This window comes from Schistocerca nitens, chromosome 5 (assembly GCF_023898315.1).
Source record: "Schistocerca nitens isolate TAMUIC-IGC-003100 chromosome 5, iqSchNite1.1, whole genome shotgun sequence".
Lineage (NCBI taxonomy): Eukaryota > Metazoa > Arthropoda > Insecta > Orthoptera > Acrididae > Schistocerca > Schistocerca nitens.
Genome location: NC_064618.1, coordinates 848474342 through 848500184, shown reverse-complemented (window position 1 = coordinate 848500184; position 25843 = coordinate 848474342). Strand labels below are relative to the sequence as shown.

Genomic DNA, 25843 nt, shown 5'->3' with positions numbered 1-25843 from the left:
AAATGGCAATGCATGGTGTAAGTTTTAAATAAAATTATTGGTGTAGTGCTTTCAAAATGCCATTGAGAGAAGCAGATGCAATAAAATATTAAGAAATATTTTCGCTGTGTAAGCCTGGGACTGTGAGTACCAATATATTGTAAATATGAATAGCTTATTTACTTTGACCTACTTCATTTCATTCATTCGTTCATTCATTCATTTCAGTGATCATAAACAGGACGAGATAAAAATACATTTATTATGACTTTCAAGGAGATTTCCACAGATTACATTTATTTTTAATTTTTTGTGTAGCTTACATGTAATCAGTTGCAAAAATCTTTTATTTTCTCCAATTTTAATGATTCTCTAACATGTGAAAAGTAATATTTGTGTATAATATGAAATGAAATGTGGTAAGGCTACAAAATTCTGAATTACTGACCTTGTGGCTTGACATACAGATGACGCTCTTATTTAGATATCACTGAGAGATGAATTCAGAAAGGAAACACAGTTTTCTAATAAGGTGCTCTAATTTAGTTGATTTCATTTTGTTTCTTTTGTGGAATATTATGAACATTTTCATTGTAAATTGATGTACTAAGCAAGTCTGCATTCACAGTAGTGCCTGACATGTCTAAATTATGTTTTTGAAAACCAAATAGGAAATGACTGTTAGTATAACTTCATGCCATTCTTGCTTCTAACAAAAGGAATTAATCTGCCCAGGGGAAGGCCATGGGATTTAGAGAATTAGAAAAGAGGGATTGTACTGCACCAGATAATCATTTTATTCCTCTCATATTGTAAGAGAAATCATAATTTCTTCACTGGTCTGCTGTAGACAGATTCTTGTGCTACATCTTTACATTCTAGGTCAACTAGTACATCAGAATAATTTATCATTTATGAAAATTAGCTCAGTTTCATAATTCACATGATGGAATTGAGCAGTAGGAGAAGAAATTTATTGTATGTTTGTTATACATAGGTGCAGTATGAAAACAACAAAGCAACACTGGTCATAACAGAAGCTTTTCCAAAAGATGCTGGTATTTATGTAGTGACAGCAAAGAATATAGCAGGTGAAGCATCAAGTTCTTGCAATGTATCTGTGAAAGGACGACTACCAACTGAAACATCAGACTCTGAACTTGCAAGTGACATGGAACCAACTAAGCCATCCATCCAGGTGCCCCTGAAAGATATTATTGTATTTGAAGGAAAACGAGCAAGACTGGACTGTGTGATAGTGGGACAACCAGAACCAGAGGTAATATGTGATGTTTGAACTATTGAGTATACCATATAAGTCAGTGAAATGTTCTGTTCATTAATAGTTGCTTACTTGTGTATGAAGTCAATTATACCCATTGTAGCTATATGAAATATGGGCGATACTGTCACTTTGAGTTCAACATAATGTTGTTGTCAACAATTAAACTTTCAACTGCGTACTTGAAGTTGTTGTTATTGTTGTTGTGGTCTTCAGTCCTGAGACTGGTTTGATGCAGCTCTCCATGCTACTCTATCCTGTGCAAGCTTCTTCATCTCCCAGTACTTACTGCAACCTACATCCTTCTGAATCTGCTTAGTGTATTCATCTCTTGGTCTCCCTCTATGATTTTTACCCTCCACGCTGCCCTCCATTGCCAAATTTGTGATCCCTTGATGCCCCAAAACATTTGCTACCAACCGGTCCCTTCTTTTTGTCAAGTTGTGCCACAAACTCCTCTTCTTCCCAATTATATGCAATACCTCCTCATTAGTTATCTGATCTAGCCATCTAATCTTCAGCATTCTTTTGTAGCACCACATTTCGAAAGCTTCTATTCTCTTCTTGTCCAAACTATTTATCGTCCATGTTTCACTTCCATACATGGCCACACTCCATACAAATACTTTCAGAAATGACTTCCTGACACTTAAACCTATACTCAATGTTAACAAATTTCTCTTCTTCAGAAATGCTTTCCTTGCCATTGCCATTGCCAATCTACATTTTTAATTCGACCATCATCAGATATTTTGCTCCCCAAATAGCAAAACTCCTTTACTACTTTAAGTGTCTCATTTCCTAATCTAATTCCCTCAGCATCACCCGACTTAATTCGACTACATTCCATTATCCTCGTTTTACTTTTGTTGATTTCATCTTATATCCTCCTTTCAAGACACTGTCCATTCTGTTCAACTGCTCTTCCACATCCTTTGCCGTCTCTGACAGAATTACAATGTCATCGGCGAACGTCAAAGTTTTTATTTCTTCTCCATGGATTTTAATACCTACTCCGAATTTTTCTTTTGTTTCCTTTACTGCTTGCTTAATATACAGATTGAATAACATCGGGGAGAGGCTTCAACCCTGTCTCACTCCCTTCCCAACCACTGCTTCCCTTTCATGCCCCTCGACTCTTATAACTGCCATCTGGTTTCTGTACAAATTGTTAATAGCCTTTGGCTCCCTGTATTTTACCCCTGCCATCTTCAGAATTTGAAAGAGAGTATTCCAGTTAACATTGTCAAAAGCTTTCTCTAAGTCTACAAATGCTAGAAACGTAGGTTTGCCTTTCCTTAATCTTTCTTCTAAGGTAAGTCGTAAGGTTAGTATTGCCTCACGTGTTCCAACATTTCTACGGAATCCAAACTGATCTTCCCCGAGGTCCGCTTCTACCAGTTTTTCCATTCGTCTGTAAAGAATTCGCGTTAGTATTTTGCAGCTGCGACTTATTAAACTGATAGTTCGGTAATTATCACATCTGTCAACACCTGCTTTCTTTGGGATCGGAATTATTATATTCTTCTTGAAGTCTGAGGGTATTTCGCTTGTCTCGTACATCTTGCTCACCAGATGGTAGAGTTTTGTCAGGACTGGCTGTCCCAAGGCCTTCAGTAGTTCTACTGGAATGTTGTCTACTCCCGGGGCCTTGTTTTGACTCAGGTCTTTCAGTGCTCTTTCAAACTCTTCACGCAGTATCTTATCTCCCATTTCGTCTTCATCTACATCCTCTTCCATTTCCATAATATTGTCCTCAAGCACATCGCCCTTGTATAGACCCTCTATATACTCCTTCCACCTTTCTGCTTTCCCTTCTTTGCTTAGAACTGGGTTTCCATCTGAGCTCTTGATGTTCATACAAGTGGTTCTCTTATCTCCAAAGGTTTCTTTAATTTTCCTGTAGGCAGTATCTATCTTAGCCCTAGTGAGATAAGCCTCTACATTCTTACATTTGTCCTCTAGCCATCCCTGCTTAGCCATTTTGCACTTCCTGTCGATCTCATTTTTGAGACGTTTGTATTCCTTTTTGCCTGCTTCATTTACTGCATTTTTATATTTTCTCCTTTCATCAATTAAATTCAATATTTCTTCTGTTACACAAGGGTTTCTACCAGCACTCGTCTTTTTACCTACTTGATCCTCTGCTGCCTTCACTACTTCATCCCTCAAAGCTACCCATTCTTCTTCTACTGTATTTCTTTCCCCCATTCCTGTCAATTGTTCCCTTATGCTCTCCCTGAAACTCTGTACAACCTCTGGTTCTTTCAGTTTATCCAGGTCCCATCTCCTTAAATTCCCACCTTTTTGCAGTTTCTTCAGTTTTAATCTACAGGTCATAACCAATAGATTGTGGTCAGAATCCACATCTGCCCCTGGAAATGTCTTACAATTTAAAACCTGGTTCCTAAATCTCTGTCTTACCATTATATAATCTATCTGATACCTTTTGTATCTCCAGGATTCTTTCATGTATACAACCTTCTTTTATGATTCTTGAACCAAGTGTTAGGTTATTAAAACTGTAATGTTTGACTCCAGGGACTACATTTAATTTCTGTGTATGTATTATTAGAGGAACCAAATGTTTGTACATCAGTGTTGCCTGAGCAATTGATCACTTATCTAGATTTCTAGCTTCTGATACAGAGATGCTGAAGTTGTGTGTCCACATGATTGTTTGCTGTAAGTAGGCTATTGTGGAGGATGGAGTGAGAGGTCTGTTTAAGCATTAAAGATTTCATAAGCAGCTACCTGTATCAAGCAGCAGCAACACTGAAAAGCATGCTCCCCAAACCATGTCAAACCAAAAGACTTACAGTTCGCAGTGTGACTTACTATAGTGTTATCCAAATTTATTTACACTGTGGTTCAACTGAACCCAATTAGGGCAGAAAATGAGGGGCTCTCTCTTCCTGTGCTTTCCATGACAAAGGAAAAGTCATTAACGTCTTATTTATGTTCCTATCTACTATTCAGTATTTCTTTGCTTGGTTAATATTCAGCTTTCATCATATTATCATATAAATGTTAAGTGGACTTTTTAACCTCTTAATCTGAATCTGAAATTTACAGGTGATATGGTATCACGATGACCGACCGGTAAAAGAATCGACAGATATTCAGCTACTCTTCCAAGGTGATCGATGTTCATTAATCATTCAGGAGGCCTATTTGGATGATGCTGGGGAGTATAAAGTAGTGGCAATCAACTCTGCAGGAGAAGCTAACAGCAAATGCAGTCTTTCTGTCAAATGTGAGATATATGATGACTGTTACAATTAGTAATCATTAATAAGGAACTAGAACATAGTAACAAGCCATAATCATTTATTTTCTAGAAATTAAAATCACCTAGATATTAAGGGGAAACATAGAGTTTGGCTAAAAATGGAAGTTTTTACTGTTTTAATGTACTGCATTTCCTTGTCACATATTTTGGTTCAAGAATTGTTTGAAAAATAACAACAAATTTTGCTTGCTATGTCTGAGTGCACCTGGGACACTATATATTTGTATTAAGGTCTTTGATGGACTAACTACAGAGTTAGATGTAGTTGCGGTATTCAGTACCTTTTATTAACCTTTTTATTGAGTCCGTAGATAGAAACTATAAGGTCCTGACATTCTAATCACTGAATTGGTAGAGAAATGTCATGTGTATCCAGTATTTGGCTCAAAACTGAGAAAAATTGGAAATGTAAATTAAAAAAAAATGACGAAAAGAAAGCCTACATGGGATGAGAAAGAAAGAAATTTGTGAAATGAAATAAGTATCTCACTACTACTGAGTAGTATCAAGTATAATAGTAATTAATCATGAAAAGCCACATTGATGGTTTGGGACTAAGACAGGATTGTGTGTGTGTGTGTGTTTTCTCCCATCATTGATGAATCTCCTTAGCATAGCCTGCATCCCAGTGCCTTTGACATCTGCTGGAGGTATGAAAGGTCATTATTTTCAGGTATAAACAGCACAGTCACACTCTTAAGTTATAGTGTATTAGAATCTATTTTATGATTCAGTGCCTGGTTAATCAAGAAACATTATTAGTAACTGTGATAGTCACACTCAGAGTGACCTGAAACACTATATTCCATGTTAAAATCATCATATTCTGAAACAAAAAGCAAAGTTTCAGGAATTAGAAGTTCATCTTTCAGCATCTATTGGGGGAAATGAATATCACATAGATAGAATCTAAACTCAAAAGAAATTGCAAGGCTACATGAAAATGAGAGATAAGTTAACACGGAAAAAAATGCCTTCAGTAGCACTGACAAAGTCGAAACTCTCAGGACATGTAAGGGGCACTCCAATGAAAACTGAACACCTGCTATAATACAGAGTCTGTGTGACTGGTGGTCCCACTGTTGTTATGTTTTGATGCTGTCACTGCTGTGGTAGGCGAAATCATAGTGCCACATCATAGATGCACACAGTTATTGAGTTATGATCTTGGTTGTTGGTGGACTGGTCTAGTTTGTTTGTCCACCTGTTGGCAAGCAGGCAGGCAAGGAAGAGCAGAGAGGTGTGGTTTGTTCTCTGGTGGCTGAGAGTGCTTTAGTATGCGAATTTCATCTTCACATGCCCGCTGTGTACGGTGAACACTGCATGTCTCTGATGTGTGTGCACGAATGGCAGAGGAGATTCCAGAGAGGGGGCACATCACTGCAAGGCAATCTGCACATGGGACAGGCCCATTGAGCTATTACCCATGATACGATCCAGGGACACCGATGAGTTATGAAGGATAAAAGTCATGTTAGGTTGGCATTAGCCATGGCTCCGTGTATGCCATCATCAAAGAACACATACATTACCACAAAACTTGTGCTCAACGGGTGCCACATTGACTGACAGAGAGACAAAAGATCAATAGAATTTGTTAATGAAGAGTAGGATAGTAAGCAATAATTCTGACGATTGCGCTATGATACCAAATAAAGCACTGAATCAAAAATTCCCAAATTTTACCCCTTCAGAAGACATCCATCCAGTACCACTTCTAAAATCTTTTGAGGATGTGTTACCAGATTCTCGGACAGATTACAATAACATACGATTTGTGACTAGCCATATGACAGGTGACACAGCGCAGCAGCATGCTAAAATTAGAAGATTTTACAACTTATCATGATTTCAAAACTGCTTTCAAATCTAAATACTGGAACAAAGTGCACAAAAGAAATTATGACTTTAACTTTTAGGTTCCAAACCTTATAACAGTAATTCATGGGAAAGCTGTAGAGATTTTGTAGAGTGGCACATTAACAAGGCAAAGTAGTTAGATGATCCAATAGGAGAAGAACACTTACTGGGGTTAGGAATTAACTGTGTATCATATAGAGTAAGGAACAAACTAATAGGAAAGAATTGGACAAAAGTTACCAGTTTATTGGCATGTTTAGAACAACTTGACACAGTGTAAAGACAGTCGGAGATGGCAAACAAGTCAAGTTAGCAAATGAATCAAGATTTGCTCTGGATTAAACTGTCAGCTGAATTATAAATGGCCAGTAAACCATAAATTTTTTTTTAATGTGGTTTATATCATTTTTCTTGATGAGAGCAATCTGTTGTCATACCAGTCTTCTTCTCTTGTCAAGAATCTTTGTAATAAGTTTTGTCTTCTTGATTTTTAATTCTCAGTTTAGTCTTCTTTCCTTCAAGGTTTGTTCGTCACCATGTGTGAGAGTTTGGTCATATATGTGTTCGAGATGAATTACACATCTGCCCTGTTGTATTCGTTGAACTTCCGTCTAGATGAAATTGTCTTAAAATCTTGATCAATATCAATGTCTGCAAAACAAGAACTCTGACAACTTGGAACTGCAGTCAGATTTCATTATATGTTGACTATACATCAGGCACCAGATTAGTTCGTGTCTTCAGGTTTGACATCCAGTTCAGGTTATAAGATTCAACCAAATAAACAAAATACTATTATGAAAAGATTCAGTATTGTCATTATTGCTTATATACACTGAAGCACCAAAGAAAGTGGTATAACATGCATATTTAAATATAGAGATATTTAAACAGGCAGAATACAGTGCTGCAGTTGGCAACGCCTGTGTAAGACAACAAGTGTCTGGTGCAACTGATATATCAGTTACTGCTGCTACAGTGCCTGGTTATCTAGATTTAAGTGAGTTTGAATATGGTATTATAGTCGGCGCACTAGTGATGGGACACTGCATCTACGAGGTAGCAATGAAGTGGGGATTTTCCCGTACGACCAATTCACGAATGCACTGTGAACATCAGGAATCCTGTAATACATCAGATCTCTGACATCACTGTGTCCGGAAGAAGATCCTGCAAGAATGACGATTGAAGAGAAGAGAAACATTCAACGTGAGAGAAGTGCAACCCTTCCGCAAATGCTGTAGATTTCAATGCTGGGCTATCAACAACAGTCAGCGCAAAATCATTCAACAAAATATCGTCAGTATGGGCTTTTGGAGCCAAAGGCCCATTCATGTACCCTTGATGATTGCATGACACAAAGCTTTATGCCTTGCCTGGGTCCGTCAACACCAACATTGAACTGTTCATGTTGGAAACATGTTGCCTGCTCAGACGAGTCTCATTTCAAGTTGTATCAAGCAGATGGACATGTATGGGTATGGAGACAACCTCACGAATCCATAGACCCTGCATGTCAGCAGGGGACTGTAGAAGCTGGTGGAGGCCCTGTAATGGTGTGGGGCTGTGGGGCATGTGCAGTTGGAGTGATATGGGACCCCAGTATGTCTAGATACGAGTCTGATGGGTGACAAGTAAGTAAGCATCCATTCTGATCACCTGCATCCATTAATGTCCATTGTGCATTCTGGCAGAGTTGGGCAATACCAGCAGGACAATGCGAGACCCCACACATGCAGTATTGCTACAGAGTGGCTCCAAGAACACTCCTAAAACAGTGTGCCGGACCGAGACTCGAACTTGGGACCTTTGCCTTTCGCAGGCAAGTGCTCTACCAACTGAGCTACCCAAGCGCGACTCACGCCCCGTCTTCACAGCTTTAATTCCGCCAGTACCTCGTCTCCTACCTACCAAACTTCACAGAAGCTCTAGATAGTTCTGCAAGGTTCACAGGAGAGCTTCAGTGAAGTTTGGAAGGTAGGAGACAAGGTACTGGCGGAATTAAAACTCTTAAAACACTTACACTGGCCAGAAAAATCCCCAGACATGAACATTGGAGCATATCTGGGATGCGTTGCATCATGCTGTTCAGGAGAGACCTCCACCCCCGCATATTCTTACGGATTTATATAGACAGCTCTGCAGGATTCATGGTGTCAATTCCCTCCTGCACTACTTCAGACATTAGTTGAGTTCATACCATGCCATGTTGCGGTACTTTTGCGTGCTTGCGGGGGCCCTACACAATATTAGGCAGATGTTCCAGTTTCTTTGGCTCTTCAGAGTATTGTACTGGAGATATTGATTTCCTTGGAGCTGTGCATGGCACAGCATTCTCTTGCTGCACTTACGATGACATCAAGCACAGTGTTTCAGTACTTGTTTCTGCACAGAGTCCATTAGGAATACCTTAAACAAACAAATAAGACAACCATGACAGAACAAGCTCTGTAACAAACTTTCATACGTAATGGAGATAGCTTTAACTCTTGAAATAACTTTCCTCCTCAACTTTACCAAAATGCACAGTAGTGTAAATTTGTTAATTTATATATCAAGCTATGGGAATGGGATCGGTAATTGGGATATAGAAAACTTAATTCCCATATATCTCATTGTTGTTGTTGTTGTTGTTGTTGTTGTGGTCTTCAGTCCTGAGACTGGTTTGATGCAGCTCTCCATGCTACTCTATCCTGTGCAAGCTTCTTCATCTCCCAGTACCTACTGCAACCTACGTCCATCTGAATCTGCTTAGTGTATTCATCTCTTGGTCTCCCTCTACGATTTTTACCCTCCACGCTGCCCTCCAATGCCAAATTTGTGATCTCTTGATGCCCCAAAACATGTCCTACCAACCAGTCCCTTCTTCTAGTCAAGTTGTGCCACAAACTTCTCTTCTCCCCAATCCTATACAATACTTACTCATTAGTTATGTGATCTACCCATCTAATCTTCGGCATTCTTCTGTAGCACCACATTTTGAAAGTTTCTATTCTCTTCTTGTCCAAACTATTTATCGTCCATGTTTCACTCCCATACATGGCTACACTCCATACAAATACTTTCAGAAATGACTTCCTGACACCTAAATCTATACTTGTTGTTAACAAATTTCTCTTCTTCAGAAACGATTTCCTTGCCATTGCCAGTCTACATTTTATATCCTCTCTACTTCGACCATCATCAGTTATTTTGCTCCCCAAATAGCAAAACTCCTTTACTACTTTAAGTGTCTCATTTCCTAATCTAATTCCCTCAGCATCACCTGACTTAATTCTACTACATTCCATTATCCTCGTTTTGCTTTTGTTGATGTTCATCTTATATCCTCCTTTCAAGACACTGTCCATTCCGTTCAACTGCTCTTCCAAGTCCTTTGCTGTCTCTGACAGAACTACAATGTCATCGGCGAACCTTAAAGTTTTTATTTCTTCTCCATGGATTTTAATACCTACTCCGAATTTTTCTTTTGTTTCCTTCACTGCTTGCTCAATATAGAGATTGACATATGTCTGCTTGTGTCTGTATATGTGCGGATGGATATGTGTGTGTATGTGTGTGCGAGTGTATACCTGTCCTTTTTTCCCCCTAAGGTAAGTCTTTCCGCTCCCGGGATTGGAATGACTCCTTACCCTCTCCCTTAAAACCCACATCCTTTCGTCTTTCCCTCTCCTTCCCTCTTTCCTGATGAAGCAACCGTGGGTTGCGAAAGCTTGAATTATGTGTGTGTGTTGGTGTTTGTTTGTGTCTCTATCAACATACCAACGCTTTCATTTGGTAAGTTACATCATCTTTGTTTTTAGATACAATTTGATTAATAGTTGCTTGTGAGGAACGGTATCGAAAGCCTTCTGGAAATCTAGGAATATGGAATCGATCTAAGATCCCTTGTCGACAGCACTCATTACTTCATGGGAATAAAGAGCTAGCTGTGTTGCACGAGAACATTATTTTCTGGATCCGTGTTGGTTATGTATCAATAAGTCATTTTCTTCAAGGTGGTTCATAATGTTAAAGTACTGTATACGCACCAAAATTCTACTGCAAATTGAGGTCAGTGATATGGGTCTATAATTCAATTCTTCTATTTCCTTTCTTGAATATTGGTGTGACCTGTGCTACTTTCCAATCTTTAGGAATAGACCCTTCGTCAAGTGAGCGGTTGTAGATTGCTAAGAAAGGTGCTACTGTGTCTGCATACTCTGAAAGGAACCTGATTGGTATACCATCTGGACCGGAAGACTTGTCTTTCTTAAGTGATTTGAGTTGTTTTGCAACACCTAAGATATCTACTTTTATGTCACTCATGCTAACAGCTGTTCTGGTTTTGAATTCTGGAATATTTACTTCATCTTCTTTCATGAAGGAATTATGAAAAACTGTATTTAGTAACTCCGCTTTAGTGGCACCATCACCGGTAACATTTCCATCACTATTGCGCCGTGATGGTATTGACTGTTTTTAGCCACTGCTGTACTTTACATACGACCAGAATCTCTTTGGGTTTTCTACCATATTTTAAGACAATATTTCATTGTGGAAACTATTAAAAGCATCTTGCATTGACGTCCGCACTAAATTTCAAGTTTCTGTGAAACTTAGCTAGTCTTGGGGATTTTGCATTCTTCTGAATTTGGCATGCTTTTTTCGTTGCTTCTGCAACAGTGTTCTGACGTGTTTTGTGTACCATGGTGGATCAGTCGCGTGTCTTATTGACTTATGTGGTATGAATCTATCTATTGCTGTCAATACTGTATCTTTGAATTTGAGCCATATCTGGTCTACACTTACATAATTAGCTTGGAAGGAATGGAGACTCTCTCTTAGGAAGGCATCAAGCGAATTTTTATCTGCTGTTTTAAATAGATATATTTTGCGTTTATTTTTAATGGTTTTGGTTGATATGGTTTTGAGCCTCGCTACAATGACCTTGTGTTCACTAATCCCTGTATCCGTCATGACGCTCTCTATTAGATCAGGATTATTTGTGGCTAAGAGGTCAAGTTTGTTTTCGCAACAATTTACAATTCGTGTGGGCTCATGAACTAATTGTTCAAAGTAATTCTCAGAGAAAGCATTTAGTACAATTTCGGAAGATGTTTTCTGTCTACCACCGGCTTTGAACATGTATTTTCTCCAACAAATCGAGGGTAGATTGAAGTCTCCACCAATAACTGTATGAGTGGGGTACTTATTTGTAATGAGATTAAAGTTTTTGGGGGATCGGTATAAGGAGCCAGTTATTATTTTGGTATGGCTGTTGAGTATAACCTCTACCCACAGTAATTCACAGGAACTATCTATTCCAACTTCACTACAAGATAAACTACTACCAACAGACACAAACACACGACCACCTACTTTATTTAATCTATCCTTTCTGAACACGGTTTGCGCCTCTGTAAAAATTTCGGCAGCTTTCTGTGTCTGTAACTATTTCCATTTCAGTGCTTTCTATCAGCGCTTGAAGCTCTGGTACTTTTCCAACACAGCTATGATTCTGACAAGAGCAGCCCTATCATTGAACTGTTTACTGTAACACACTCTTTGCCCTACCTTTCTGTTCACAATGAATCCTATTCCTGTTATACGAGGGTTGTACCAAAAGTAAGGTTCCCATATGTTTTACAAATAGAAAACATAGTTTATTGTTATTGATTTATACATAGTTGGAAAGCTTACACTTTTGTCTATTTTTCAACATAGTCTCCATTTTTTTTGACACACTTTTGAAGACGATGCTCCAACTTTTGTATTCCTAAGTTGAAGAACTCTCTCGCTGTCTCGTTGAGGAAGCATGTGACCTCTGCTTGGACTTCATCGTCGCTCTTGAAGTGTTTGCCACCTAAGTGTTCCTTTATCTTGGGGAAGAGGTGATAATCGTTGGGGGCTAAGTCCAGGCTGTACGGGGGATGGGGCATAACAGTCCACCCAAAGTTCTTCAAAAGCTCCTGTGTTTGACGAGCGACGTGGGGTCGAGCGTTGTCGTGAAGAAGCACTACTGCCTCCGTCAGTCGTCTCCTCCGGCGATTCTGGATTGCTCGCCGGAGTTTGATCAATGTTTCACAATATGTGTCTGAGTTTATTGTCATCCCAGGTTGCATAAAATCGATGAGGAGTGCCCACTTCAGATCCCAAAACGCAGTCGCCATAACCTTTCTTGCCGACTGCATTTGTTTGAATTTCTTTGGCGGTGGTGAATCAGACTTACTCCCCAGCGATTATCACCTCTTCCCCAAGCTAAAGGAACAGTTACGTGGCAAACGCTTCAAGAGCGATGACGAAGTCTGAGCAGAGGTCACACACTTCCTCAACGGGTTGGCGGGAGACTTCTTCGACTTGGGAATACAAAAGCTGGAGCACCGTCTTCAAAAGTGTGTTGAAAAAAATGGAGACTGTGTTGAAAAATAGACAAACGTGTAAGCTTTTCAATGATTTATAAATTAATAACAATAAACAATGTTTTGTATTTGTAAAAAATATGGAAACCGTACTTTTAGTACAACCCTCGTACCATTTTCTGCTGCTGTTGATGTTATTATATACTCATCTGATCAGAAATCCTTGTCTCCTTTCCATTTCACTTCACTGACCTCTACTATATCTAGATGGAGTCTTTGCATTTCCCTTTTCAGATTTTGTAGCTTTCGTGCCACATTCAAGCTTCTGACATTCCACACCACAAGTCATAGAACATTATCCTTTCGTTGGTTATTCAGTCTTTTTCTCATGGTCACCTCCCCCTTGGCAGTCCCCTCCCTGAGATCTGAATGGTTGACTACTCTGAAATCTTTTGGCAATGGAGAGATCATCATGACACTTTTTCAATTACAGGCCACACCTCCTGGGGATACATGTTATGTGTCTTTAAATGCAGTGGTTTCCATTGCCTTCTGCATCATCATGCTGTTGATCATCGCTGATTCTTCTGCCTTTAGGGGTAGTTTACCACCCCAAGGACAAGAGACTGCCCTGAAGCTCTGTCTGCTCCTCCTCCCTCTTTGACAAGTCTTGCGAGTCTTTATCCTGTGATATATGGGGACCCTACTTTGTTCCTCTCCGATGTGTCTTTCCATATCTTTGATGTGAACTGCTTCCCATTGTCAATATCTGCTTAGATATATACACTTTCTCAAAACAGCCCTTTCTCATTCTCTCCACTTTTGTCCTACTGTTGACTAAGTGGGTAAAATCTGTCTTACTTCAAGAATAGTTCAGTGGCTGCTGCCCTTGAAATTGATAGGGGTCCAATAGATCCACAGCTACTATTTATTTCAATCTGATTGGTAATATTGGAGGCATATAACCCTTGAACTTGAGGGTGGTAGGTACTGTCTTCTGGCATAAGTTGCACATTTTAAGTACCTTTCATACTTTCTGGGCCATATCATTGAAGATACAGTCCCTATGCATTTTTTCTACTCATTCCTTTGTGCCATTATGAGTATTACTCAGATGCACATACAGTATAATCTTTTTTACTTCTGGCTGCGGTATGCACAGCCCCCAATTTTCCCTGTCCACATGTCTTTGCCAATAGCTGATACAGGGTTCCCTCTAATGTCAAGTAAAACATTTACAGTTTTTTGTGTCTCTTACAGTCATATTTTCTTTTAACCATTAACAGATATTCATCTGCATTCTGCTCAATGTTTTTCAGCAGTTTAAGAACAATTTTTTCATGTTTCACACTGCATATCATATTGAGTTGCTCTTCCTGTAATTGTGGTTGAACAGCATTCTTCCCTTCTAGACCTGTAGGTGTGGACAACATAGATAGTGGATCATATATTGCTTTCTTTTAGCCTGGTATGCAAACAGTGTTGAAATCAAACTCCTGGAGCTTAAGCATCCAGCATCTGAAACGGTTGTGGCATAATTTTCTGCTGTTCAGAAAAGTTAACCCTTTGTGATCAATAACATGTTTGTTCTTCAACATGTCAAATAGTATCTGAACTTGAAGAAACTGAATCTCACAGCCATGGCTTCTTTTTCGAAAATGGAGTATTTTCTTTCCCATCTTGACAGCCTCTGACTAGCAAAGGCTGTTGTTTTGATCAATTTTTTTCCTTCTCCATTTCTTGAACTTGGTTAAGACGAACATCAAGACCAAATTCTAAACTGTTACACCCTAAACAAAATTCTTGTGTTAGATCTGGGTGGGATAGTTTGGCTTTTTTGCTCAGTTTCTACTTGATTTCATTGAAACCTCTCTCTCACTAGTGTGTCCACTGCCAAATGTTTGTTTTTTTCTTTTCTTTTTTTTTTTAAATATTCCTTCCAAACTTTCATTATTTAATTCTTGGTCCCCAACAAAAATCTGTAAAAATTGCAGTTCAATGATCAAGCATTGTTGTTTCTTCATTTAGGCGTAGGAAAAATGCAACTTTCTTTCAGTTTGTCCGTGTCAAGTTCAATACTCAACTCTGTTATACTGTGGCCAAGAAATTTTATGCCCCTTCTTTGGAATTCACAGTCACTCCTGCTGTCTTGAAATAACCTAATACTACATCAGTTGTTCCCATGTGCTCTGCCCATGAACTTGAACTGATTAGTATATCATCAACATATACAGCAATTTTGCTAAGAAGTTGATCTTGTAAAAAGATACCCAACATCCATATTTAGTCCAAATAGTAGAACGTTATATTGATAGCACCTACCAATATAGAGGAATGCAGTGTACCATTGAAATTCATGTAGCTGGATTTGATGGTATATTCACGGTGCTAAATGCTGTAGTTCCATTAAGTTTCTACAGGACCTCCTCTACATTTCCTGGCTAGTCCAATTCTGGTTCAAAAATACAGTTTACTTTCCATGCATCTAACCTGATTCTTACTTCTCATTAAGTTTGCCTACTACAAACAATGTACTATTATATAGGATAATAGACCTTTCTGTTATACACAGTTCAAACATCCTCTGTATTTTTTCCCTCACTGCAGCTTTCACAACTTGCTGTGTTGGGTACAGTTTCTTAAAGTATGGTTGGTGTGGCTCTATTTTGATTCCACAAGTGGTGCTTTTGTTACACCCAGTTTCCTGGAAAATATTTATGCCCAATTTGTAGAATGGCTAACTGGTTTTCATTGTGTTATACATATTTTCTATTGCAGTTTTCTGAAAAATTTCCTCTTCTTCAGTTGTTCATTCTTCTTCCTCTTCTACTAAATGCTGTTTCGAACTGCTGTATTTTTATTTGTTCCTACTTCCCATGGTCTTCTTCAGTCATAGTGCAATATATACTTGTAAAATGCCTCTGTATCCTGTACAGTCTTCTTCTCTTTAAATGTAACCCTTTGCTCTCTTTCGATCTTCTGAATCTTCATGGTGTTTTCGCCAGAATTAACCTCCATCTGACATTCCATCATCCAGTTTGCACACCCAACACATAAATTTGGCACTACCAAATGCTCCACTGTATACATTTCTCCCTCTGTTTCCACATCCAGTAATACTTGGCATTTTATGGATTTGCTTATAGCCCCAATTGCACTTAATATTTTTTATCCATTTATGGGAAAACTTACTAATTGGCATCCATTTTCCCATAGTTTTCCATATAAATTTTTGAAAATAGAAAATACATCACTTCCTGAATCTAAAATGGCTTGCACTTTTAAATTCTCGATTTTTATGTTTGTTACTGGCCACCTCTCTTATTTTTCCTGTTCTTTGTTCTCTGACATCAGTTCCTGTTGTTTTTCTTTTATTTCTTCTCTATGAACTACTAGTATTTGTGCAGACTGTTCATTTCCAGTTCCACATTGGGTCTGCTCGAGAACTATGCATAGTTTTCTGACTCCTGAGTACAATCTCCTCCTTCCGCTATTCTTTGTGTGTTCGGTACTTGTCTTCGTCCAACCAGTGCAGCATTCGATATCCTCTGCCATGTTGGAAGTTCTGCATCATGCCTCATGCCCTCATTTGTTGTGTGTGTGTTTCTGCCAAACTCATAGACCACCCCCACTTATGCTGTCCCCACATTGATTGTAATCTTCTTGTTGATTGTTCATTTCTGCTTCCAGGAATTCCCATACTGCATGTTATATTCCTGTTGCATGTTCTGCTGGGTGTACATTTCTTGTTTGATCTGAACAATCTGTTTTAAAAACTACTGTGCTGCTCAGTGGATTCTGCCACTGCTCCTGCTAACATAGTTTGCACATCCCACAGCAATCTTTTTATTAAAGGTAGAACAAAAAATCCTCTTCGAATGGTTGATTCAGAGTTAAATTTTTCTTCCATTCCTTATCAATGAAACCCTTTAGTGCTCTGTGCTCTCTTCAATATCTTGGTTCACTTACTTTTTTTGATCAGTTTTTTCTCCGACCAGTAGCCCTACAGAAATTCCGCCTCGAAGTCTGCACAGCTTTCTACCATTACTGCCACATGTGCACCATCGTATTGTGTCCTCTGCTAGCTTCCTTGACACAAAACTGATCTTTCCCTCTTCCATCTAACAGACAGGCCAAATTCCTTTAAAATTAGATGAAAATGCCATAGGGTGTATCAAGCCTTTGGGATGAAATTTGTTGATTCCGCTTAGCCACAAGTCATTATATCCTACTATGAGTGTTCTATTGTGTACACTACACTACTGTTTCTTCGATCTTATTATTCTCTGTGATTTCTTTCTTTGCGGTTTCCACTTGTTATATAGATCATGAAACTTTTCACTTGTCTCCATTCGAGTTTCCCCTATTCTCGTCAAATTACTACATAGAATTTGAGATTGGGTTCTATTCCCACATTTTCTTCCTTAGATGGGTTTGCATCTGCTCTGGTCTTCTCCCAAACAGAAATGATCATTTTAGACTGCTCTCATAATCCTGTTTCAGACAGTCTACACTACACGTCAGGTATTGGGGTGGGTGACTAAATACTGAAAATTCAAATGTGAAGTCACTCATTACCTAGACATTTGGCACAATAAATTCTTCAAACATTAGATTTAAAACAAAAACTATTTATTGCACAGATAAGCATTCTGGATTACAAATGAACACAAACATACACTTTCTCTTCTTATCTGCACTCAGGTTTTTTCTATATATTTAAAAAATAACATTACTTATTTGGCACGCCAGCCTCTGCAACCTATCGTCACATGCTAACACTCGACTCCACATAAACATAACATCCCATAAAGACAAAGATACCTTACACTGAGTAAGTTGGAATGATTGTAGCTTATGTTTCTGCTTCCTCAAAAGAAGAAAGCTGTAAAATTTTTCTTTGTAACATGAATCATATGCCACTTAGTGATCAATTGTAACCTAACTGAATGTGTTGCAGGAGTCGTACACCCACTTTACTGCTATTGTATTTTTACAGTTAATGAGATTGTTGTGAAAAAAAGTAGGTTATTGATGTCACAGCCAGTGAAAATTGAACTCCTTGCAAATATCTTGAACCATCTGGGCTAAGGAAAAATTATCAAACATTATGTGCTCTAGGTTCTCAACTGTTGGTATATCTATAGTGAGCGCTACTCTTTCATTTTTCTTGAACAGTGATCAACCAATGAGGCACAAAACTATCATAATCATTTCTCATTCCTTGTTTAAAATTAACTACTCTTATGTATTGCACACCTGCACTGGAGTGAACATTGGGACAGATTTTAGACACCTTGGCCACACACATCATAAGATCCACTAATAGCCCTTTCAAGGCCATGATAAAACCCATGGGCAGACCACATGCTGTTTACTGTTAACATTATCTATGTACTATTTAATCCCCTTGCATGTGGGTAACAAGTGTACAGTGAATCAGGTACACGCTGAGAGCTGGGAATCCGGTAAAGGTAGCCCACAAGTGTTCTTGGTGACAATTCACCAAACACTGGGAGATAAATTTCGTTGTTGTGAGTACGACATGGCTGTGGGTAAAAGCTAGACAGTCATTTGAGATGTGTTGTATCTGAGGTTCTTACATGGCAGTGGCAAAGCTCCTGAGTCGATCTCGTGGCATTAGCACCACAGATGGTTTAGATTACCCAGTCCGTCTTATATGGCAATAAACATCCACTGGCAGCACCTGGATTTGACAGTGGAAAGGCCTGGAACGTTCAAATTCTGGGTCTACACTCATTCTATAGATAATGCTACCGTATTGTCTTGTCTTCATTCCCAGTGTGCAATGGTCTACAGTTTTCTTAATGCTGGAAAGTAAAACCGTGCTTTTCATCAGAGCAATTAAGTGATTATTTCAGGCTAGTTTCCAAGTTGGTGTGTAGAGTTGGTAGTGGGTACCAGCACATTTAACTACTGACAGACTGATTCATTAAAACTGAGAAAAGACATTCTTTGACTATGAGTCTTTTAACTTCCAGGTACTGTTCAGATGAACCAAGCCCGTCCAAAAATGGAACAAAATGAATATGGCTAATACTACATAAATCACCAATTTTCCAATATCAATTTCTGTTCTATCTTGGTTGTTTATCTGTAGTTCTAGTTTTCATAAGTCTTTTCGTATGCATTATCTTCAGTTTCTTCAGTTTGTTAACTGTTGATAATGAATTCGGCAATTCCTTGTAAATCCTCACCTACTTCATAAGAATTTCTGTTAATGTTAAGACTGCCTAAATCAGGAAATTTTATGATGGCTTAGTATTCAAGTTTATCTATTCGAATGAAATGAACACAACAGGACCTCTCTTTGAAAGCAATATAAACCAAACTATTCCCCATATCTTATGGATATTTGACTTGGCGCAACATGTATCAACATAACGAAAATGAAATTTCATTGATGTCAGTGCCAGCTCAGTGCAAGTTGAGAAAATTTTGACTTGCCGTCTAAAATATTTCACACCAAGAAGAGAAGTCCAAACTAAAATTTGATTTTTGTCGGGCATTAGTGCAGGGAATTTTATTGTTTGGTAGTGGTATGGGGGAATTTTATGGCTTTCACTGCAGCACTAGGAGCAGGATTGTCGTTCTGTTCTTCTACTGTGGTACTACCGTTTCGTATCTCGAATAATACTTCCTTTCTGTAATTTTATGAACAGAAATTGTAACAGCTCTTCAAACAATGGGAACTCCAGGTTGTAATATCAAGAGGAAAAGATAGATTGCTACTTATCATAAAAATGATATTTTATGTTGCAGACAGGCTCAACTGAAAGACACTTACATATTAACTTCCAGCAATAGCCTTCATCAGAAAAGAAAACACACACACGTTCATTCACACAAGCGAGCGCGCATCACATGCAGATGACCGCCACCTCCAGCAGCTCGTACCAGAATGCAATTGTCACATGGAATGGAAGCACCAATCTGGAAGGGGCAAGGAAGGGAAGGCATAGCAGTGTGTGGATGGGGGGAGAGAAGAGCACTGTGTAATGAAGCGTGCAGAGACTAGACAGTCACTGGGCACAGTGTCAGGTGGCCATGGGGCAGGTAAGTAGGTAAGTGGGGTGGGGAGGGGGGGGCAGGGAACAAGAAAGGAGAGGAGCGGAGAAGGAGAAAGATGGGCAAGTGCATTGGCAGAAGGCAGAATACAAAGAGGTTGGAAGATGAGAATAGGAAGGGTGTGATAGCACTGAGGGGATCAAAATGTTGGGTGGAGGGTGGGTGGGAAGTATGTTACCACAGGCTGAGTCTGGGCCAATTTCAGGAGCGGAGCATGTGTTGTAAGGAAAACTACTACCTTTGCTGTTCAGGAAAGCTAGTGGTAGAGGGGAGGATTCAGATAGCGTGGGTAACGAAGCAGCTGTTGAAATCAAGCATGTTGTATTCAACTTCATGTTGTGCCACAGTGTGATCTACTTTGATCTTGGCCACAGTTTGACAGTGTCTGTTCATCCTGGTGGACAGCTGGTTGGTAGTCATATTAAAATAAAAAACTGTGCCCTGACTGCATCAGACTTGCTTTCTAACATGGCTGCTTTCACAGGTGACCCGGCCTGCGATGCACTAGGATAAGCCTCTGATAGGACTAGAATAGGACCCTGTGTCTTCACAGGGATTATCCGTGTGGCTAAAGGGCTGGGATTGGGAGTGGCATAGGGATGGACTAGGATGTCATGGTGGTTGGGTGGGCGACAGAACACCACTTTAAGAGGGGTGGGAAGGATCTTGGAAAGGATGTCCCTCATTTCAGGGCATGATGATAGATAATCAAAGCCCTGGTGAAGGATGTGGTTCAGTTGTTCCAGTCAGGGGTAGTACTGAGTGAGAAAGGGGGCATTCCTTCTGGCTGGTTCTTCGAGGTGGTGAGAGGATTGGGGGTGTGGCACGGGAGATCGGTTTGCAGTCTAGGTCTGGGGGATAGTGCCTGTGTGTGAAGGCGTTGTTGAGATCCTCAGCATAATGGGCAAGGGAGTTTTTGTCACTGCAGATTGGAGTTATCCTTACAACACATTCTTCACTCCCAAAATTATCCCGGCCTCAACTTATGGTAACAAAGTGTACTTACACCCACCGCGCAACAGTTTCCACTCGGTGTGTCCTGTTACCTCCTCCTTATTATCATCTCACAACCTCTTTGTGTGCTGCCCTGTACCAATACACCTGCCCATCTTTCTGTGCTCCTCTCCTTTTTGCTCCCTATCCCATCCTCTGCACTTCCATGTCAGACAGCCAACCGACACTGCACCTGTTGGCACTCTAGTCCCTTTGTGCTCTGCCAGACAGCATTTTTCTCTCCTCCCACCCGTACACTGCTATCCTTTCCCTTTCTCTGCCACCTCCAGATTGCTGCTTCCATTCTATGTGGTAGCTGCATTCCAGTCCGAGTTGCTGGAAATGGTGGTCATGTGTGTGTGAGGTGTGCTTGCTTTTGTGAATGAATGTATGTGTGTGTGTGTGTGTGTGTGTGTGTGTGTGTGTGTGTGTCTCTGTTTTTCTGATGAAGGCTGTGGCCAAAAGCTAAGTGTAATTATCTTTTAGTTGTGCCTGTCTGTGTCATCTTCCTTATATTGTTGTAATAGCTCTTTTCAGACATAAGTAAATAGCCTGTTGAACTTCAATTTCTACTTAAGATTTGGTGTAGCCTTTTGCAGAGTAAGCTTGAAAGGTACTTGTAAGCTGTGGTTTTTTTTTTTTTCCAGTACTGAATTTTGCATTCCTGGTTTCTCTGTGTTGCAGCTCTGGCTGATACAGAACAAAAAATTCAGCCAAAGCCACCAGAGGTGACAGAAGAGGCTTCAGGCAAAGCTCCAAAATTCACTAAACTACTTGCAGATGTCATGGTCAGTGAGACAGAATCTGCAGTCCTAGACTGTTGTGTGGAAGGAGATCCATTACCTGAAATAAAGTGGTTCCTCAACAATTGTGAGATAAAGCCAGATGCTCACAGAGTGGTAAGTACACAACTGCATGGTATTACAATCTGCATCTCAAAACTATAGCTTGATTGGATAGAAGACTATTTGCAGTAATCAGCTAGTACTGGCACCGTAACAGGATCATTAATGCCAAACAGACAAATTTTCTTCATACTTTTGACACCTGATCGCAGATTCAGTTTTACAATGAGAAACAACAGAGTGCAACTGAAAATCACAAGTAATTTGTGACAGTCTACATCTATGTGTACATCAGCACTCCGCTAGCCACCTGACAGTTTGTGGTGGAGGATACTTCTGGTACCACTAACTGATATCCACTTCGTTGTTCCATTCATGAATAGCATATGGGAAGATTGATTCTCTGTAAGCCTCTGTATTAGCTCTAATTTCTCAGATTTTCTCATTGTGGTGATTTTGGGAGATATACTTGGGATGAAGTAATATGTTGTCCAATTCTTCCCTGAAAGTACTCTCCAAATTTCATCAGTGAGCCTATCTGTGATGTACAATGCCTCTCTTGTAGTGTCTGCTGCTGGAGATTGTTAGGCATCTCTATATGCCCTTGCACTTACTAAACAATCCCATGATGAAATGCACTGCTCTTTGTTGGATCTTCTCTATGTCTTCTACCAGTTGTACCTGGTAAGAGTGCCAGACTGATGAACAATACTCAAGAATTGCTTGAACAAGTGCCTTGTAAGCCACCTCTTTATGGGATGAATTACATTTCCTTAAGATCATTCCCGTGAATCACAGTCTCATATCTTCTTTTCCTAGCATTTGTTTTCTGTGGTTGTTCCACTTAAGGTCACTTAGGTCAGATACTCCTACATATTTTACAGTAGATCCTGTTTCCAGCAATTTGTCATCTATAGTGCAATTGTGCATGGTAGATTTCTTTACCCATGTATGCACAATATGTTACATTTATTTATGTTAGGGGTCAACTGTCAGTCCCTGCACCATTCATCTATCCTCTGTATGTGCATATGCAAATCATTACTGTCTTCTGGCATTGCTACCTTCTTATAGACAAGCACATCATCTGCGAACAGTCATAAAGAGCTTTTGATGCATTTTACTAATCATTTATATACATTATAAACAGTAACAGTGGTCACTGAATGAATGAATACAGGATTTCGAACCACTTACTGATATTACATAAGAACAAAACCTCTTCGGGTTTTCACTCAGTTTGGTTCACAAATTTTACTTTCAAAGCCATAGAATGAGTCTTACATTGATCTCTTTACACTCATTTTTGCATCTTTTAGCTTTTGTTTGTCTGCTGGGTTTTGACTTCTCTTGAATCTTTCAGAAAGCTCGATTTGTGTATGTAACAGTTTTCTGTTAAACCATCACAGGTCTTTCGTATCCCATAAGACCTTGCTCGAAACATAATTGTCGAAGGCAATAACAAACCTTCAGACATTAGAGAACTAAAACAGTTTATTTGGAAAACACAATTGTAATAAAGTAAACATTACAACTCTAACAGCAAATAAACAGCAGCTATACAGTATACCTGAGGAGGTAGCAGCCTGTTTAAGAGTACCAGGTTTCTTTTTAATTTACTCAGTTTCATTTAAGTAGGTTAAATGTGTACAGCATTAAGCAGAATAATGACAATTTCTTGTTAATACAGTACACAGGTTAAGTTTGTATGATTTTTTTTTCTTTTGTTGACTTTTTCTGCATCCGTGAAGGTTCTTCCAGTGGATGGTATCTATGAATGAATGAATGAATCAATCAGTCTGTCAATCAAACCCTTAGAACTGGTGGTTTTGGAAGCTGAGGTCTGGAATTAGCTTCCATCATGACAATGCATGTCTACACACTGTGGCCTACATTGTCCAAACTTTGGTTTCGTATATTTCCAGATCCATCTTATCGTCACCTCACACTTACTCAAAAAATGACCTGCTTCATAATGCTGATGAAGGTTTCTCAGGTCTTCAGCTGGGTGGTAGTGTAGATATATCGCGACATTTCCGGAAGTGTCATACTACCCATCTTCTAGCCAGACACTTCCCGACATGTTATGATACATCAACACTACCACCCGGCTGGAGACCAGAGAAAGCTTCATCAGCAGTATACTCCAGGAGAGCCTACAGTCACATATGCTTCATAATGATTCAAAGACTGTGAAGTGTTTAAAACCGAAAAGCTTGTTAAACTTATTCCACAGTATCGAATATGCTTGGGGAGTAACTGTGTTTTTTTAATCTAAATAATTAAATAAATAAAATATTTCAGTATATGATAACCATGCTGTAGTACCATCAGTGTTCAGAATATTTAGAGAAGAACTTAATTTTTTGTGTTCCTTTTTAGTTTCAGCATGACAAAGATGGAAATGTAAGCCTGACTATTAAATCTGCATCTCCTGAGGACAAAGGAGTGTATACTATAAAAGCCACTAATAAAAATGGAGAAGCAAAATGCTTCTCAAACCTCATAATTAAATCTTCTGGAATAACGGAAGTGAGAAGCAAAGTGGATAAACAAGTTTTCCCTGCATTCAAGGAATTATTTGCAGACAGGACAGCTTATGCTGGAGATTCAACTAAGTTTGAGTGTATAGTTACTGGTAAACCTACTCCAAAGGTAGGCTGTATATCTTTGTGATCTGTTTGTATTCTACTTCATTTTATATCATGTAGTGTAATTTGTTATGAGAAACAACTTCTCTCTTTCTGTGTTGGGGGAATAGCAAATTGTTCTCTTCTGAGTACATGTTTGAATAATTGATAGTCTTCATAAAATAGGATACCAACTGAGTAGAATTACAAAATCAGCCATAGTAGAAATAAAAGAAGTGACACTTTGTCCTCTTGACAAGGATGAGAGGATCATAGATATATTCTTAGGTCTGACTTAAGTGTTTTGATTCCGTTGACCATAAGATTCTACTAAATAAGGTAGAATAAGATGTTTTTTATCTAACAACCTGTTCCACTCATGCCTAACTGATGGGGTACAAAAAGTAGAGATAAAATCAATTTCAAATAAGGCTAAACTTTCAGTGAAACACTTATCAGAACCAAAACCTACATCTATATCTACATCTACATCTATACTCTGCAGATCACCATGAGATGCATGGCAGGGGATATGTCCCATTGCACCAGTTATTAGGGTTTCTTCCTGTTCCAATTGCGTATGGAGTGCGTGAAGAATGATTGTTTAAATTTCTGTGTGCAAGCAGTAATTATTCTAATCTTATTCTCATGATCACTATGTGAGTGATGCATAGGGGATTGTAGTGTATTCCTAGGGTCACCATTTAAAGCTGGTTAGGATAGTTTAGTTATATCTTCAAGGGCTTCTTTTTTTTTAGATAGTACTTCATTATAGATAACTGCATCATCTGCAAAAAGCCTGATGTTACTACTAATATTGTTTGCAAGGTAATTAATATACAACATGAACAGCAATGGTCCCAACACACTTCCCTGCAGTACACCTGAAGTTACTTCTACATCTGGTGATGACTCTCTGTCCAAGATAACATCTTGTGTCCTCCCTATCAAAAAGTCCTCGGTGCAGTCACAAATTTCACTTAGTACCCAATATGATTGAACTTATGGTAATAAACATAGATGCTTTTCAGAAATCAAGAAATACTGCATCTACCTGATTGTCTTGATCCAAAGCTTTCAGTGCAAGTTGAGCTTCACATGATCGATGTTTTTGGAATCCGTGCTGGTTGGAATTGAGGATATTCTGTTCAAGATAACTCATTACATTTGAGCTCAGAATATATTCTAAAATTCTAGAACAAATTGATGTCAAGGATACTGGGCGGTAGTTTTGTGGATCACTTCTACTACCCTTCTTGTAGATGAGTATCAACTGGACACTACAACTTCAGTAGTATGAAAAGGATAGATTGCTACTCTGCATACAGAGGAGATTTTTAGTCATAAACAGGTTCAATGAAAACATTGATACACATTTTGGCTTTGGCCAAAAGGCCTTCTTCCAAAGTAGAAAACACACATACACTCACACAAACACAGTGCACAGACACATGACCACTATCTCTGGCCACTGAGGCCGTACTACCACTTCATAAAATGTACTATTTGATAAACCAAACAGAAATGGGGTA

The 25843-nt window shown here is 39.1% G+C and overlaps 1 protein-coding gene across 1 annotated transcript in view; it reads left to right on the top strand.

The window, feature by feature from the left end:
- Positions 1-25843, top strand: part of LOC126259316 (titin homolog) — a 951541-nt gene that overhangs the window by 805959 nt on the left and 119739 nt on the right. The window contains exons 34-37 of the mRNA XM_049955994.1: positions 977-1258; positions 4337-4517; positions 21521-21735; positions 24064-24336. Coding sequence (XP_049811951.1) covers positions 977-1258; positions 4337-4517; positions 21521-21735; positions 24064-24336 — 951 coding nt within the window. The remainder of the gene's footprint in view (positions 1-976; positions 1259-4336; positions 4518-21520; positions 21736-24063; positions 24337-25843) is intronic.